Here is a 17,089-nt window from a genome sequence, read left to right as displayed (position 1 = left end):
TTAAAACTAATTTTAATTCAACTTATTTTCAGTTAGTGTATCCAGAAGACTTGGGATAAACTAAAACTAGCTTTAGTTCCATTTATTTTCAGTTGGTGTAATGACATGAGGGCACCTTGGGTTGGCTTTTATTGTGTGACACATCTGGCTCCTGCAGGAGAGTGGGAGCGGAGCAGACGGAATGTCTGCACCTCTTTAACTGCCTGCCTGCCTCGCTGCTCGTTTTCCTTGGTAGATACAGAGAGAATGTATTTCCTTGGGGGTTTTTTACTTGGGGGTCTTCTAAATCTCCTTAAAGAAGGGTGTCTGGAGGGGGCAGCTGCTGAGAGATGGTTCTGAAGGCTCTGAGTGATCATTCTGGAATTTTCTGAGCAGCCCTGGATGTCTCTCAGCAGTGCTGTATCAAAAGCTGTCAGTATTAGTGTCTATCCAGAATGGAAGGGAAGGGGTTAATGAATCAAGGATTAGGTCCTTAATCTGTGCCAGGAGTGCAAGAAATGTGGACCTTTTTTTTTTTTGTCACATGCTAGAAAAAGCAACAAAGGGCAAGCATGAGGATTTTCACCTCTCTCAGAAGCCTTCCCTTAACCATGCTCCCCGGCTTCCCTTTCAGCTGGTGCAGCGACCCCAAGGACCAGGTGAGCACTTAGGAAAATGGTCCTGTTCTCCTGGAAATGAAGAGCTCAGGTGCTGGTAAAACTCTTGGCTGGCTTTTTTTGAAGATTGCTTTGCAATTCCAGAGTTAGGTCTCTGTTTCAGGTTTGCTCACTCCTGGCTGGGGTCTCACACAGACCTCGTGCCCTGCGTGGGCACAGCCAGGCTGGGCTCAGGGTCTGTACCAGGGAAACTTGTGCAGGATGCATTTAATTTTGGATTCCTCTGAGAAGGGTGGGAGTTGGGTGCCTTAACTGTTCTGAGGCTGAGCCCTGAGAAGCTAATGAGTGTAAGAAGCAGTTGTTCTGGCTTCCTTGATTGGAATTAGCTGCATGGTGGTTTGAGAACTAAAACATTAAAGGGTTCTGGTTATTGCAGTACTCATCTGCTTTTTACTTTTTTTTAATGGGTTCAATGAAACTGGACTCGGCTTCTTTTCCTGGCTCCTACTTGAAAGGGCTGTCTGATCTGTGGGAATGATGCAGGGACGGAACAAGGTGACCAAGGTCCCTTTGCTGCTGCTAGAGGCAGCTGCGTCCATCAGAGGTGGAGAAGAGCTGGTTGGAGCAGGACGGTGGTGATGGGGAAAAGAATCCTTTGCCTGGACCAGCAGTGACCTCTTGTGGGTGGTGAGGCTGGCTGGGGACACGGGGGCACGCTGGGGATGCTGGCAGCTGGGACTTGGGAGTCAGAGGGTGTTATTCCATCTGTGGCCTTAAAGTGAGTGTGCTAAAGGCAGCTCGGGTCCTCCTGGCTTAGATATCAGAAACAAACAGCTATAAATGGTGCAGAGTCTTCTCTTCCTCACAGTCTGTGCCCCGAAGCTGGGATGTGAGATGGTGTCTTAATGGTTCAGGAGAAGCCCAGACTCTTCTCCCAGGCGAGCCCAGAGCCGGCCTTTGAGCATTTCAGGGGAGTGAAACAGAGCAAGAGCAGAACTTCTGCTCATGTGCTTTTCCCACTGAGTATCTTCATCTCTGATGAAAGTGTCTCACTGATGTGGCACTAAATCCAGGAGAGGAGCAGGCGCTGTGAAGGCACTGCCTGTGATACGCAGAGGTGCTGTGGGGTCTCAGCTCCTAATCATCATTTAAAAGCCCCAAGGCGTATGACCAGGTTCCCAGTTAATGGAGAGCTGTGCCTCAGCCCAGCTTCCTACCCAGCTGCAAAGGCAAAGTAAAAACTTCTTTACTTGAAGAAGCCATTAAAGAGAAAAAAAATTAAAAGGCTGTGTCAGTACATTCTGCCTCACAGTGGAGGTAAATTTATGTAGTTACAGCTCAACCAGCGCTTTATAAGATGCAGAGTGTAGCCTGTGTGTCAGAAAGCTCTTTTAGTAGTTGGTGGGGTGAATTCAAGTCATTAAAAAAGATTTCCTATGTCTTTTCACCAAATGCCACGTTGCTTTATCTCCCTGTGCTGTAAAAAGCATCTGAAGGTGAAATTCTGAAGGGAGAATTTTCATTGTGTGTGTTGCTATATGACAAGCCACTTCCTTAGATTTTTATTCCTGAGCTACAGACAATGCTGCCTTTGAATTGAGATGTGTCTTTGGGCAGTTTCCAAGTATTTCTGTTCTCTGGGCAACTGCAGATTCCTTGGGTCTGGAGGGAGGAATGTGTGTTTGGGCAGGGACAGCTGCTGCCCTGCCCCGCGGTGAGGAGGTGACAACACCAAGTGACAGGAATGCCACAGAGATGCTGAATGTCTTGCACGTGGAGGTGCCGAGAAAATGGAAGGTGATGGGACTCTTCAGTAAGAATTATTTGCCTTTTGTTGCTCAGTTTTGAAGCACAAACTCTGAGTATGCCCTGCTGTTGAGGGGTGACTTCTGTGTGCAAACTTACCATGCTCGAATCCTCTGCCTGTGCTGTTTCTGATGGTTAAGGCAAAGATCCATTTCTCAGTTTTTTATTTCCACAATTTATGATGACCTGACAAGCCACTATTTTAGAACTGAGGAGAAAGGAGTATCTGAATCACAGCCACAAGTTAGTGGAAATGCAAATTCTGGATTTATCTTGATTCTCTATCTGGCAAGACTTAATTAAGCTGTGTTGTGGAGCCACATCCATCACCCAAAATAAAACAGCACTCAGCAGCCAGGGTGTTTGCTGACCTGGTGTGTCTGGATGTCTGTGATAGGTGGGTCCTGTGCTATAAAAGTGGGGAAAAGGGAAACCAGGGAACAAGGAAGAAGCCAAAATGTGCAAGAGCAACAACTGGGAATGCAGCCTTGACAAAGCTTTGTCTCGTGGGGTTTTTTTGAGGGGTCAGATGGTAGCTAAAGAAAGCCTGGAACAATGATAAAGTTAAAAAAGCTATTGGTGTCAGATTGTGTGTGGGGGGGAAATGCAAGTTGCTGCAGCTTCCTTTTTCTATAAAGAACATGCAGAGGGCATCAGGCTCCAAAATAAATTGCTAAAAAAGCAAAGCCTGCTTGACAGAAGTTTAACTGGGTGGCAATTAAGGTACGTTGAAAGAAGATCTTGTTTCCAAAGGAAGCAACTTCAACCAAAAGGTGCATCAAGGTGAGCAAGAAGCAGCACAGCAGGCCTAGGTACAGGTGAAGAATTAGTGAAGAGAGTTTTAAAAGGCTCTGAAGTTCTATCCAGTGTCTTCTAGGAAAGGTTTTGGTGTGACTTGTCCCTGGAGCTGCCTCTCTGGAGCAGCAGGAATGTCTTTGGGTGGCACAGGGAGGAAGCTCTAAGATGCTCCATTTGTGAGGTGCTGACCCATGGGCACCCCTTTACATGCTGTGGCAAAACTGATTTAAATCAACCTGATATAAAGCTCTAAAGGCTTCACTGGCACCCAACCCAGGGCAGCCAAGGCAGAGCTGTTTGTTAGTGAAATCCTCCTTGAGAACTGGCTGAGCGATTTAAAATGTGGAGAATCCTCTCTGTTTGGAAGATGGGAAGGTGAAACTGAAAGGACACAATGGCCAAAAGTACTATGAGAACGTGAAATCATTTGTAGTTCTTAAAGATGTTTTTGTCAGGTGTTTTTTCAAGGGTGTGGTAGGTTGGCTTCAGGGTGCTGGGAGAAGCTTGGGTGGGGCTAAGACACCTGGTTTTACAGGTCAGACTAAACCTTGTCAAAAGATGAGTTCAGTGGGAATCCTTCATGGCTGGGTGGCTGGGAAATGATTAAACTATTTGAGAGAACAAGACAGCTGAAACAACAGCCCTGTCCTTCGGAAACGGAGCACATCACTCTTCACATCAGAGGGGTGAAGTATGAATGATGCCACAGAGGGATCCGGCAGGTTAGGAGCAAACAAGGACACGATTCCAGCCTGGGAGTTCTCTGAAGAGGAGGGGGGGAAAGCACTCCCTGAGTGCTCGTGTGTGTGTCCATAAATCCCGGCAGCTCTGGCTCAGCAGGGGAGATGAGTTGTGCGCTGTCCTTGGGGAAGGAGGTGTCGATAGTAAAGGAGAGGAGGCGACAGCAACCCAGGCGTTTATTTGTCCCGCTTCCTGCTGTGACGCTGCTCTCGGCGGCCAGGGCGGGTTTTTCGATTGAAAGAGAAAAGGGCTTTTCTGGGCTGCGGGGCCGCGGTGGGTTCGCTCCGTGCGCCCCAGCGGGAGCGGCTCCCGATCCCGATCCCGGTCCCGGCGGGGATTCCCTCGGGAGCGGGGGCAGAGGGGCCGGCCCGGCCTCACATGACGGCGGGGGCGGGTCGGGCCCCGCCGCTCCCGGAGCTGCTCCTGCGGCTCCTGCGCTCGCCTTCCCAGCCGGTCCCGCGGCTCCGGACAGAGCGCTCCGGTCACTCCGGCAGAGCGCTCCGGGCACTGCGGACAGGGCACTCCGGACAGAGGGCTCCGGTCACTCCGGCAGAGCGCTCCGGGCACCGCGGACAGGGCACTCCGGACAGAGGGCTCCGGTCACTCCGGCAGAGCGCTCCGGGCACTGCGGGCCGGGCACTCCGGCAGAGCGCTCCGGGCACCGCGGACAGAGCGCTCCGGTCGCTCCGGACAGAGCGCGCCCGTCCCGCGGGCTGCATCGCGCTGTCCCCTCGCTCCTCTCCGCTGTCCCCTCGCTCCTCTCCGCTGTCCCCTCGCTCCTCCCCGCTGTCCCCCGGCTCGGGCCGGGCCATGGCCGCCCCGCTGCCCCCCACGCCGCTGTTCGCGGCCGAGCGCGGGGCCGTGCTGGTGTCGTGCGCGCTGTCCTGCGTGGGCTCCGCGCTGCTGCTCTGCACCCACGCGCAGTGGCCGGAGCTGCGGACGCGGCCGCGGCAGCTGCTGCTCTACCTGTCCCTGGCGGACCTGCTCTCGGCCCTCTCCTACTTCTACGGGGTGCTGCAGGACTTCGAGCGCACCTCGTGGGACTGCGTGCTGCAGGGCGCCCTGTCCACCTTCGCCAACACCAGCTCCTTCTTCTGGACCATGGCCATCGCCCTCTACCTCTACCTCACCATCGTCAGGGGCTCGCCCACGGGCACGGGCTTGCTCTGGTGCTTCCACGCCGTGAGGTGGGTGCTGTGAGCTGCTGCTGCCGGCTGGGACCCCGGGCACCCCCCTCCTGCCGTGTGCTCCGCTCGGGATGGAGCCTCGGGTGTCGCTTGAGTTTCTGTGCTTTTCTTCTCCTCTTCTTCCTCTCAAATTCCTTTTCAACAGGGATTTTGCTGTCTTTTAACTAACCGACCCTGTTTGTATCCCCTTTCCCTCCCCAAGTGAAGGGTTGGAGACATGGAAAAGTTAAAAATTCTTTGTTCAAGGTCACTTAGAAAAACCTCTGGCAAGTTCTAATGACTGAAAATCCTGGCTTCTGCTTTCCCTCCAGTCTGCTTTGATGTTCTAGAAATAATGTAACAAAACTTGTGTCTGTGATACCTGTCTGCTGCTGCCCAAGCTTCCGTGGTTGGGATCTGTTTCCATGGGTCCCCAACTTCCCCCTGTCAGCCTGGCCCGTGGATCCTTCCCCTCTCCGCAGGCAGGTTGCTGTAGTTCCATACTCATAGGACAATGTTGTCTACAAGTGATGAAACTGCTAGAAAAGCACTCGGAAGGCTGTTTTGGCATGTTTGATTGAAAGCAAGACAAACCAGACCACAGCGTAGCTTTATGTCTCAGTTTCTGCTATTTAGGGCGCTGATTTTCCACATCATGTTTAGTAAAGGCTTTCATTATGCAATTGGAGCTTGTGGAATCATGTGCTACGTCCACACTGAGCAAAACAGTGATCCTTTAGTCCTCTGTGTTGCCAAGCTTTTGCAATAAATTATGAGGAGTGATCTGGTTTAAAAGGAAAAAAAGCCCTCAGGACAAGTACAGAATTTTCTTAGGTTTCTTAGTCAAATATTTGTCATCTTTGAGTTTCAAACAGCATCGTTTGGCAGATGACTGAACTAGAGCTGAGTCCAGGTGAGGCCAGAGAGAGACTTTGAGGCTGAGTGTGAACCAGGGAGAACTTCAACTCCTGCCCTGCCTGTTGGAATTGCTGCTTGATAGCAGGGGCAGTGTGAGGGAGCCTGAGGGGACTGCACATGGCCCTGGCACACCAGGGTGGTGGTGAAGCTGAGGGAAGATGCAGTGGAAGGGTTTTGAGGTTATTTCATCTCCAGTAAATAGAGAGTTGCACTCTGAGAGCTGTGGTGAGGACGGGGTGCTGGTAAAGAGCCACGTGTCGCTTAATGGATGTTAAAAACAAGTCTGACTCCTTCCTGGGCATTCTGGCTCCATCAGGCACATCAAAGAGCTCAGGCAAATCTGGCCTGTTTGTAATTTTCCTGTCTGCTAATTGCCTGTGTGGCTTTTGTCTGTACTTCAGTTTCTCCATCTGGTTTAATGCTCCTCAGCATTACCAAGCTACCAAGCGTGGAAAGAACAGAGCCACTGAAACAGCGCTGGTGCAATCTCTAAAAACTAGAAATCCTGGAAGATCGCTCTAACCCCTGACACGGAGGGAGAGATGCTCAAACTGAGCTGCTTCTGGGTGAATTTGTTAGGTTTATGTTCAGTTCTTCACAATGAAAATGAAATGCCACCTTCAGTCCTTGGAATTGATCAGCACCACTTGCTCCTTTTAAAGGCTACTGAGCACCTCTGATCAGGTTCTGCTTTGTAAATGCCTCCTGTTCTGTGCAGAGCCAGTGTTTAAAGCTGCTTCTGCTTTATGATCTGTCTGAAAAGCCAGAGAAAACAAGCGAGGACGTGTTCCCTGCCTATCCCCTCGTGACACATCATCCTGCTTTCCTTCCCTGCACCTTTATTGTTATCTCAGTTACCTGAGAAATAAAATTCCAGACATAATGCTTGGAGATGGCTCCCTCTCACCCTTTCCAGCATTTCAGGGTCCCCTGGCTGTGGTGCTGGTGGGCTAAAAATCTGTTAGAACCACGCAAGTAGAACTGCTTCAAGCAGTGTATGGAGAGTGTCTTTTTGTATGTGAGTTGCAAGGGGTGGGTGAGGGAGAGCTGTTTAGAGCAAAAGGGAACTTGGCAAAGGAAGATGCATTTAAGGATTTAAAGTTAAATTTCCAGTATTTTAGCCTAGGCAAGAACCTGGAATTTTTTTCCCTTCCTAGCTTTGTAGGTTGCCAGTAGAGCCATGCAGGGACCATGGGGTGAGAGTCATCCCCAGACACCTTTGGGAGGGACCCAAGGCAGGATGGAGTTCTGTCAGGCAGGTTCCCTGTTCTTCACAAGCTCCTAAGGGCAAAGTGCTTGTAAAGACGAGTACTTGGTTAATGTTGGCTCTAACCAGAGACTCCTGATTCTTTAGCTGAGTGGAGCTGACTAAATACATGTTGGAAGTCAGTACCCGAAATTTTCCTGAGGGAAGTCAGGATGTCACAGTGGATCGGACCTGTCAGACAGGTTTGTGCCACAGGGATTCCTGTGGTAACACATCCACCAATTCCAGGCTGGAGAGCTGCAGCCTCTGCTTTGGTTTTAAACTTGTTGATCTCGGATGAGCTTTGAAAACCAGCCTGCATCAGCTTTGGAAATAATTACGTAGCTGTGAAATGTGAGTTCTGGCATCCAGAGTGCAAACGACCAGGCTGCCTCACTGCTCCTGAATTTCCAGGTGTCAGGCGTCCTCTGGTTGGGTAACATCACCTTTGTTGTCAGAGAAGTTGATCCAAACTTGGGGTGAGGAATGGAGCAGACAGACAGAACCCACCTTGGCATTGTTTCCTGCTTGGCTTTTGATACCAATTGCTGCCAATGTTTGAAGGGTTTTCATTTCATGATCAGGCTGTGCAGATCATTATAAGCATAAATATACTTACTTTAAAAAATATATGTATCTATAACATATGCATGCTTTTATATTAAAATATACGTGTTTATATATGTATTTACATTTATAACCATGCATGCTCATCGAGTGCCTGGGGTCATTTCATGCACTGCTGCACTGTTCATCTCAGCCCTTGATGGGCTGCCTCCTGCAGGATTAAACTGGGGCAGATTTGGAATTCTGGTTACAATGTGTGCTCAGAGCTCCTTCCTGGAACTGGCTGGGATATCCAGGAGCCTGATTTTTCACTCCTCACAGAGTAAAAATTCCTGTCCCCTGAAGGAACTGCCTGCAGGCCTGCTGGCAGGATGGCTCCTCGTCTAACCTGTGCAGGCAGGTGACAGCAAATCACCTGCTTCTGAGAGCCTCCAGGGAGGAAAAAGCAGCTGTGCAGCATAAATCAAAACGTGGTTATTGAGCAATCTGACCCAAGAAGACCAGGACAAGTCGAGGTGAACACTGCTGGAACTGAAGGGTCCTCGCCTTGCCTTGTTTTGGTATGACTGTGCAAAGATATGCTGGGTTGGATGATTTCTTAATTCACAGATGGTCAGGAGCTGTATTGAAGGAATAAGTACGGTTGTGTCTGCCTTACAGGTGGGATTTCCAGCCTTTCTACAGAAAGGAGGAATCGTTTTCCTTTCTCTCCCACACTGTGCCTAGATCCAGGTGTGCTTTGGAGAGGCCCAGCCTACATAATTGCTCTTTGGGGCTCAGAGGAATATTTCTGCCTCTCTGTGATCTTGGATCCTTTTTATTCCAGGCCTTACTCACACCTTGGGTGATGAATCCTGATTCTTCAGTTCCTGCATTCTCCTGGTTCAGTAACAGCATTGACGTTTTGCAGCCCTCCTGAATCTGTCATTTAGGAGCTCTTAAGAACAACCAGATCACCAGTCTCAGTTCTCCTTTCCAGTCTGCTGAAATGGAGCTGAAGTTCACGGAAATGTCTGATTCCTTTCTAGATCCTTTCTAATTTCATTTTGTTGGTAATCCTTTGTGCTTGGTATTAGTGGTAAATATCCATCTGATCCCAGAATGCTATTCCAGTGAAAATTTACTGCCTGTTAATGCAGCAGTTCTATTCTTCCTTTCACCAGTTATCTCCTGAAGGGTTTTAAGTCCCTTGCTCAGTGGTGTGTTATTGCCTCCTGTGGCCTCTCTGTGTCTGTACTTACACTGTCCTGTCTTACATCCACACACCATAATTTCACCTGGTTTTGTCTTAATTCTCTTTCAGGTCACTGTTGAGATCATTATTTAGGCAAATGCGTTTTTAAATTCACTTCCTTTTTCTTGGTGCCTGTGTGCCTTAAAATGGTTTCTCTAAGGAAGTGCCATTTCTCTTGAATTCTTTACCTTAGTGCTCAGTTCTTCCAGGAGTGCTGAGAATGGAATGGCTTTGCATGTGCAGTTGTTTTCTGAGAAATTGCCAGTTTAACCAAAATGACTCGTGAATTGTGTGGAAACTTTCATGGTGGTGGTGACGTTTGGGATGTTTTTAGAAAGTCTGCTCTGATAACAGAGTGGGGAGGGCTTCCTGCAGCACAACTGTCCTTAAATAACAGCACTGGCTTGGATTAGCACTGCCTGTTCTGAGCTGAACCTTGAGACAAAATGTTCTAAATGTGCTGAAGAGTTGACTCTGAATTTTTTTACAGTATTATATTTACATTTGGTTCTTTCATGAGTTGGTGAATCCAGACATTGTTTAAGAGTAGGAAATGGGGTATTTTTGAAATCTAATATCATGGGATTATCTCTGATTTTACAGCTGGGCTATGGACTTTCAGATAATCTGGTCAAGGCCCCTGCTGGCTATGGAATTGCAGATAATTTGGTCAAGGCAACTGCTGTTTGCCTGCATAGCCTGGTGTCTCTGAGACTGATTTTTGGGGGCAAGATCCTTCCCATGCTCCCTGCAGCTGCTCCAGGCTGTCAGTGGAAGACTGTATGAGAGCAAGACAGTCATGAATTTGTTTTCTCTGCACCTGGCGAGACCAGGAGGGTTATGCTGGAAGCTCAGTCTGAGCACTCTGAGCATTTGTGTCCTTTATTGGAGCTGTGGCCCCCATCCCTCTCTCCAGGGTGGCTGTGGGGAGGGCAGGTGACACATTCAGCTGGATGCAGGGCACTGTTGTGGTGTAATTTTTGTTTGGGCTGGTGGGATTTTTCTGTTCTTCCTCGTGGTTTCTTGTGGGCAGCCTACACTGCTGAGTGACTTAATTTATGTGTCACCACAGTTATTTTTCTTCTAAATGCTTCCCTGTATTTGACTCTGCTGTCAAGTGAGAAGCCAAAGTCACAGCTCCAAGTTGTGTGAGTGTGGCTCCTCGTTGCTTTCTTGGCTTTTTGCTGTTACTGCCAGTATTTTTCCCTGGCTCTTTGTCCTTCAGAAATTATACTTTTGCTCCCAAAATACTGACTACACCTTCACTTAAAAGCAAACAAACAAACAAACAAACCACTGATGGAATGAAGCTGTGGACTTCTTTGTGTGCTGAGTTTCACTTTGGAATCAGAAGGTGGGACTTGGCTGCTTGTGCTCGGAAAGCTCGGGATCAGCTGGCTGAGTCCTGCAGGAAAATCACATTTTACAGTGCCCTGGCCTTGTCAGATCCTCAACCTCCCTGAGTCCAGGAGGGAGTGGGAGAAGGGCAGGAGGTGGGCTGGGTGCTGCTGCCCTGGCTGCACCCTGTGCAGGCCAGGGGGGAGTGCAGCACATCACTGCACCTCTGCCCTTCGGGGCTGGGGCTCCACATTCCCACAGAGGGTCCCCAGGAGGTGGATTTGCAGTCCTCGTTCATACACTGCCTGTTTGCCACTTGCCCTCACCTGCTGCAGCAGCGCCGATGGTCTGGGATAAGCACTGGAATCCTGGCTGGGGAAGAATCCCTGGCTCTGCCACCCATTTCCCGAGGTGTGGGGGGCTCAGCTGAGGATGTTCTTGGCTTAACCTCGTTCTCTGTGTCCCCCCCTCAGCTGGGGTGTCCCCCTGGCCATCACGGTGGCGGCTGTGGCTCTGAAGAAGATCGGCTACGACGCCTCCAATGTTTCTGTGGGCTGGTGCTGGGTCAACCTGGATGCTGAGGATCGGCTCCTGTGGATGCTGCTGACGGGGAAGGTCTGGGAGATCCTGGCCTATGTGACCCTGCCAGTGCTCTACATCCTCATCAAGAAGCACATTAACAGAGCAGTGAGTATTCTGCTGGGTGATTCCATCCCCCCATGCTCTTTGCTCCTTGTTTAGCAGCTGCACAGGCAGGAGCTGCTTCATGACACTGAAATGTCCCCACCCCTGGGAGAAGCAGTGCCCCGATCCAGCAGCACCATCACACAGTGACTTAGCACAAGCAGGATGTAAAAGCCCTTTGAAAACGAGCAGGGATGTGGGATGTTCATGAGGGAAATGTTCAATGCTACAGTAAGAACTGAAACACAATGTGAAGGACAAATTCAGCTTTAATCAGTTTTCCGCAGTTCCACTTGTACCAAGATTGGAATTCTCAAACCTCAGTCCTTTTAGTATCTCCAACGAAAGTTTGTGTTTATGAATTTATTTTGTACTGGAGCTTAAAGCTCCATTTGGGAGTCCAGGCACTGGATGGCTTTGGACGCCACAGAGGAGACTCCCTGTCCTAGCAGGGGTTTGGAATTCAGAGGTTCAGTTGTTGCTGTTCCTTGTGAACACACAAAATCCAGGCATCTAGGACAGCATTTGCACAGCAGACAGATCCAGATGAGAGTGGCAGAAGGAGCTGCACCCAGAGTTTCCTTTTTTCTCTGGGTTGTGTTAGGGAAAAAAGCCCCCCGTGTGGAGAGATGCCCTTCTGGAAATTTCTGCCTCTGCTTGTGGTGCAGCTGTGGCGGTGCTGAGGATGAACACAGCCCTGCTTAGGGCAGGATCCTGCAGAGGAGGTGGAAGAGTGAGGCAGTTTCCAGCAGCCCCAGCGTCCTGGGAAGGGAAGGGGAGCCGGGGAGAGTTTGCTGGTGCCTGTCAGCATCACCTGACGTGCAGCAGGCAGGACACGCTGTCCCGGCCGTGGTCAGAGATAGCAGCGTGACCTCCTGGAAACCTGACCCTGCCCGGCCGGGCTGCTGCCTGTGCCAGGGATTCCTGGGCACGCTGCTGTCCCTCCCCACCCCACTCTGGGAGCAGTGCTGAGGGCAGGCAGCTGCCCCTGTTCTCTCCTCGGGGATCTGGGGGTTCAGGGCAGCAGCACACGGAGCCTCCTGGGCTGTCGCTCCTTGGCCGCAGCAGGAATGTTTGTGTTTCCGAAGGCAGAGTGTGGCTGCTGCTCACAGCTGTGCCCCTGTTACCCTCCTGCAGGGCTCAGGGATCCAGTTTGCTCTGGCAGGAGCCCCTGGGGCCGGGGTCCCATGACTGTAGGCTCTGCTCACGTCCTTGTCTCCCCGCTCCCCGCAGCACGCCGCGCTCTCCGAGTATCGGCCCATCCTCCCGGGAGCCCCGGCCCTGCAGCCCCGCACCTCCATAGCAGACAAGAAGCTCATCCTCATCCCCGTCATCTTCATCTTCCTCCGCATCTGGAGCACAGTGCGGTTCATCCTGACCCTCTGCAACTCCCCCGCCGTGCAGAACTCCGTCCTGGTTGTCCTGCACGTGAGTGTTTGCCAGCAAACGCATCCAGGGGGGTGCCTGGGAGGGAGAGAAGGGTTTGGTGCTCGCAGTATCCCCTTTTTTGGTAGGATGAAAAGGGTTTGGTGCTCGCAGTATCCCCTTTTTTTGGCAGGATGGAGAGTTGCAAGAGCTGGGAGGGAGAGAAGGGTTTGGTGCTCGCAGTATCCCCTTTTTTGGTAGGATGAAAAGGGTTTGGTGCTCGCAGTATCCCCTTTTTTTGGCAGGATGGAGAGTTGCAAGAGCTGGGAGGGAGAGAAGGGTTTGGTGCTCGCAGTATCCCTGTTTTTGGCAGGATGAGAAGGGTTTGGTGCTTGCAGTATCCCTGTTTTTGGCAGGATGGAGGGTTGCAAGAGCTGGGAGGGAGAGATGGGTTTGGTGCTCTCAGTATCCCTTTCTTTGGCAGGATGGAGAGTTGCAAGAGCTGGGAGGGAGAGAAGGGTTTGGTGCTCGCAGTATCCCCTTTTTTGGCAGGATGAGAAGGGTTTGGTGCTTGCAGTATCCCTTTTTTTTGGCAGGATGGAGGGTTGCAAGAGCTGGGAGGGAGAGAAGGGTTTGGTGCTCGCAGTATCCCTGTTTTTGGCAGGATGGAGAGTTGCAAGAGCTGGGAGGGAGAGATGGGTTTGGTGCTCGCAGTATCCCCTTTCTTTGGCAGGATGGAGAGTTGCAAGAGCTGGGAGGGAGAGAAGGGTTTGGTGCTCGCAGTATCCCTTTCTTTGGCAGGATGAGAAGGGTTTGGTGCTTGCAGTATCCCTGTTTTTGGCAGGATGGAGGGTTGCAAGAGCTGGGAGGGAGAGATGGGTTTGGTGCTCTCAGTATCCCTTTCTTTGGCAGGATGGAGGGTTGCAAGAGCAGCAGCAGCAGCAGCTCCGGGCAGGAGCTGCTCCAGCAGCATCTGGCGGCTGCAGGGGAAAGCTGCGCTGGCAGGGAGGGCCAGGGCCCGCAGCCGGCAGGGAAAGCAGCTCCGGTGGGAGTGCTGCCTGGCTGTCCTCCAGCAGGGCTCAGCCTGCTGCTGCCCGACACCGGTGCCGGCCCGCAACAGCCCCCTGGTCTGCTTTCGGGTGCTTTTTGGGAAAAAGAAAGCTCATTTTTCGGAATTTGTTGTTGTCGTTGAGGTCGAAGTCGGTGACTGTCAGGACTGCAGCTGCTCTGACGCGGTGTTTGCTCCTCTCTGGGGGTGCCCGTGGGAGCAGCCCTGGGTGATTCCTTTCCTGCCTTTGCAGGGAATTGGAAACACGTTCCAAGGAGGAGCCAACTGCATCATGTTCGTGCTGTGCACACGGGTGGTCCGGGCTCGGCTGCTCTCCCTCCTTTGCTGTGGTCACTGTGACGAGCTGGACTGGCCTGTGCAGGGATCCAACAGCTCCTGGCAGCGCCCACAGCCCCACAAGGACAAGGATGTGCCCGGCCCCGAACAGACGAAGCCGCTGCTCTCCAGCACCTGAGCTGCCTCTGTCTGCTGCTGATTCCTTCTCTTATGGTAAAAACCCAGAGTGAGCCTTTCCTCCTGCCCTGCCTGCACAGATCTGAGGGCTGGGAACAGTGACAGGGGGCTTCTGCTGCTGCTCTGGGGGGTCCCTGACTGACTCTGCAGCCCCCATCACGCTCCCAAACCATTCACAGAACTGCTCTGCTCCTTTCCCTCTGAGCTGTTCCTCGAGCCTGCAAAACGAGGAACTAAACTGCAGGGCTGTCTGGCCCACAAGGACAGGACACCAGTCAAAACTGAAGAGGAATTGGTGTCTGTTTTTAGTGTGAAATGCCACATGCACACACATTTCGTCAGTACTGCACAGATCAGCTGTTCAGGGCCCCAAGTTCCCCACAAGCAGATGGCAGCCCCTGCTGCCATCATCATAGAGGGGGACAGAGGGGAAGTGATTCACCCAAGCTTGCCTAGAAAGTGTCTGGGAGCAAAAAAATTGCCAGAAGCTCTTCACTGCAGGTGCAGGATCCTTGGATTGGTCTATTTGTGTAAGCACCTCGCTTCCTGGAGCTCGACCTCAGGAGTGATCATGGCAGAATTTATAGGGGTGTCAAACTTAATGTGGGCTCCTGTCTGTGAATCAGATATTGATAGAGCTCTTTGCAGTCCCAGAGTGCAGCTGAAGGAGGTAAAACCCAGAGCAGCTGTCGTGGCTGCTCAGATGGATGTGCTGGCATGTGCTGTCTCTTCAGGCAGAGTGTGAAACCTGCTATGAAAGGGCACTTTTGTACTCACCCTGCAGCTCACACTCAGTCCAAAGGGTGAGTCTGGAGGGCAGGATGCCCATCTGGGCCGTGGGGCATGGCAGGAATCAGAGTCTGGGAAGAAGGCAGGCTGTTGGGAATGGCAGACCTCTCTCCATACACCTGTTTCTCCTCCTCCCAGACCACACGGCTCAAAAAACCAAAGGACTTTTTATTTGTCATCAGCTGACATTTTTAATTTGTAGAAGAGGTTTTTGCAAAGGGAACAGGAGCCTCGTGAGCTGTCTGGGGAGGGAGGGCAGCTGCAGGCCCCCAGCTGTTCCAAAGCTGCTTTATTGGCCCATGTTAGTCAAGTTTACAGCAGGCAGCACAGTTACGTGGCGCAGAGTCCTAGGGGACTGTGGGCAGAGGTGAGTCCTGCTATTTCCTGAAGCCTTGGCATTAACTTTGTAATTTTATTAGTATATTTAAGCCCTATTGTGCACAGGCTGTGTAAACGTGGGGTGTCCTCAAGAGCTCATGAGCCCAATTTCATGGGGCTGCTGAATGGCCCTGCTTCTCAGCATCCCTGGAGTCTTTGAAAGGTAGCTGGAAGCATCTTATTTTTGCCACAGATGACTTCAAGAGGTTTTTTTCTCCTTTCAAAAAGCTTTTTAAAACTTCTAAAAGCTAAATAGAAACCTTGATAGCTCAACCTCTCGTGAATCCCACAAGGCTTGGAAAGAGGAGCTGTGTTAAACTTCTTGCAGAAAAGTAGGATAGAAATTCTTTAATTTTATCTAGCTTAGTATTATGCTATATTCAGTTTTTTTGGAGCCAGCCCTGAAGAGAAAAAGTAAAATTGTCACCAACTTGGCTTAAGGGAAAACAAAACAGCAGAAAAAACAACACCAAAAAAAAATCAAAACAGATCCCATGTTGTCAGTTTGCCTTTTTCCATTACAGAGCTCTGAGAAATGCTTTAGGAGGAATGTGCCAGGGTCACATTTCCAGCTCCAGGGGTTCAGGGAAGCGCTGGGCTGCGAACACCAGCTCTGGGCTGCAGCACCTGCACTGACACACATGGGGAAAGTCTGGGACATCTCTGACATCCTCAGATCAGAGAGGCCAGAGAGAGGAGAGCAGCCAACAGAAAACCTCTCAGAAACGTCTGTGGTTCCTAACACTGCAGCTGAGGGCAGCCTAAATGCAAACAGAGGAGGAAGAGCAGGGAAGGGGTGTGGAAGTGCCCGGCTGCTCCTGGCAGGGCCCCCTCTGTCCCCACACCAGGTGTGAGTGCAGGGGAGGTGCCTCAGCTGGCTCTGAAGGTGTCCCTGACCTCCTCCCTGTCACCATGGGCGGGGGGATTTTAGCAGGAGGGGCTGAGGTTGGGGTGCCAGGCTGTGCCTGTTGAGCTGCTGCGAGGTGACATCCCTGCAGCCAGCCCGCTCTCCTGGGCCAGGGCAAAGCGTGCCCGGGCTGCGGGGCGCTGGGACAGCCCCGGAGCGTGACTGTGCCTGGTTCTGTGCAGGTGCGGGATGGAGCCAGAGCCCCACAGAGGGAGCTACAGCCCGGGGAAAGCGCCGCTGGAGAGGCTGAGCCAAGGAGAGGTCCCAGCCTTTGCTCTTCAGCTGTGCTCAGGATGCTCTGCGACAAGCTGTACTCCGGTTTCCTGGTTTATCTCCCTTCCTTCCCCTCACCCTCCACTGTAAAAACTTGTTTGGGGTTTTGCTTTGGGGTTTTTGAGGCCGATGTGTGGTGAGTTCTGAGGTGAACAAACACCGTGGGGAAAACTCGAGGAGCTGCTGGACCGACTGTCCTGGGCATGGACTTCAGTCGTGGGGTGTGAGCCTTCCCGGGAGCCCCAGCCTGGCTCCTGCTCTTCGCCTGAACGTGGGCAGCACCGTGCTGACAAGTTTGGTTTGAGCTGGTGCTGGACAGACGGTTCCTCTGGATGGTTTATCCCTGCTCCTCGGTGGTTGGGGGCCGCTGTCTGTGGTGGCAGCACGGGGGCATCTCCTGAGGGAATCGGAGCCCTCCAGGCTCCCTTGGTGCTCAGGGATATCGGGATGTACCCCCAGGGACAGCCCCTGCCAGGAGCAGGACGGAGCCTGGCTCTGAGCCCCAGAGGTGCTCTGCTTTGTCCGTGCCTTGGGAGTGTTGTATCGGACTGGGGAGGGCATGGGGCTTTGTTTGCTGTTCGGAGATAATGTTTTGCCTTATTCACAGCTCCTCACTTGCTTGGTTTTTAAGTATTTTCTCCAAGTTTTACAAAATAAAGTTCTGTTTCTTCACCAGGACGCTGCCCAGCATTGCATTCGTGCAGCAAGAACAGGATCTGGGTTGGTTCTTGGTTCCAGAGCCGCAGCTCTGCTGCTGTTCC

At 51.6% G+C, this 17,089-nt stretch overlaps 1 protein-coding gene across 2 annotated transcripts; it reads left to right on the top strand.

Annotated features, from left to right (window-relative positions):
* Positions 1-657: 657 nt before the first annotated feature.
* Positions 658-17,006, top strand: GPR157 (G protein-coupled receptor 157). Of its 2 annotated transcripts, XM_039563888.1 has the most exons (6): positions 658-4,496; positions 4,624-5,128; positions 10,884-11,097; positions 12,328-12,522; positions 13,761-14,017; positions 16,238-17,006. In XM_039563888.1, exons 1-5 carry the CDS (start codon positions 4,046-4,048, stop codon positions 13,980-13,982), a joined length of 1,587 nt encoding a protein of 528 aa, XP_039419822.1. In that variant the 5' UTR covers positions 658-4,045; the 3' UTR covers positions 13,983-14,017; positions 16,238-17,006. The 2 variants fall into 2 exon arrangements, with proteins under 2 accessions (XP_039419822.1, XP_039419823.1); XM_039563889.1 differs by having other exon boundaries at positions 4,235-5,128.
* Positions 17,007-17,089: the final 83 nt, after the last annotated feature.

This window comes from Corvus cornix, chromosome 21 (genome assembly GCF_000738735.6).
Source record: "Corvus cornix cornix isolate S_Up_H32 chromosome 21, ASM73873v5, whole genome shotgun sequence".
NCBI lineage: Eukaryota > Metazoa > Chordata > Aves > Passeriformes > Corvidae > Corvus > Corvus cornix.
Note: the sequence above shows the minus strand (reverse complement) of the source record. Positions and strands in the feature narration are given on the sequence as shown.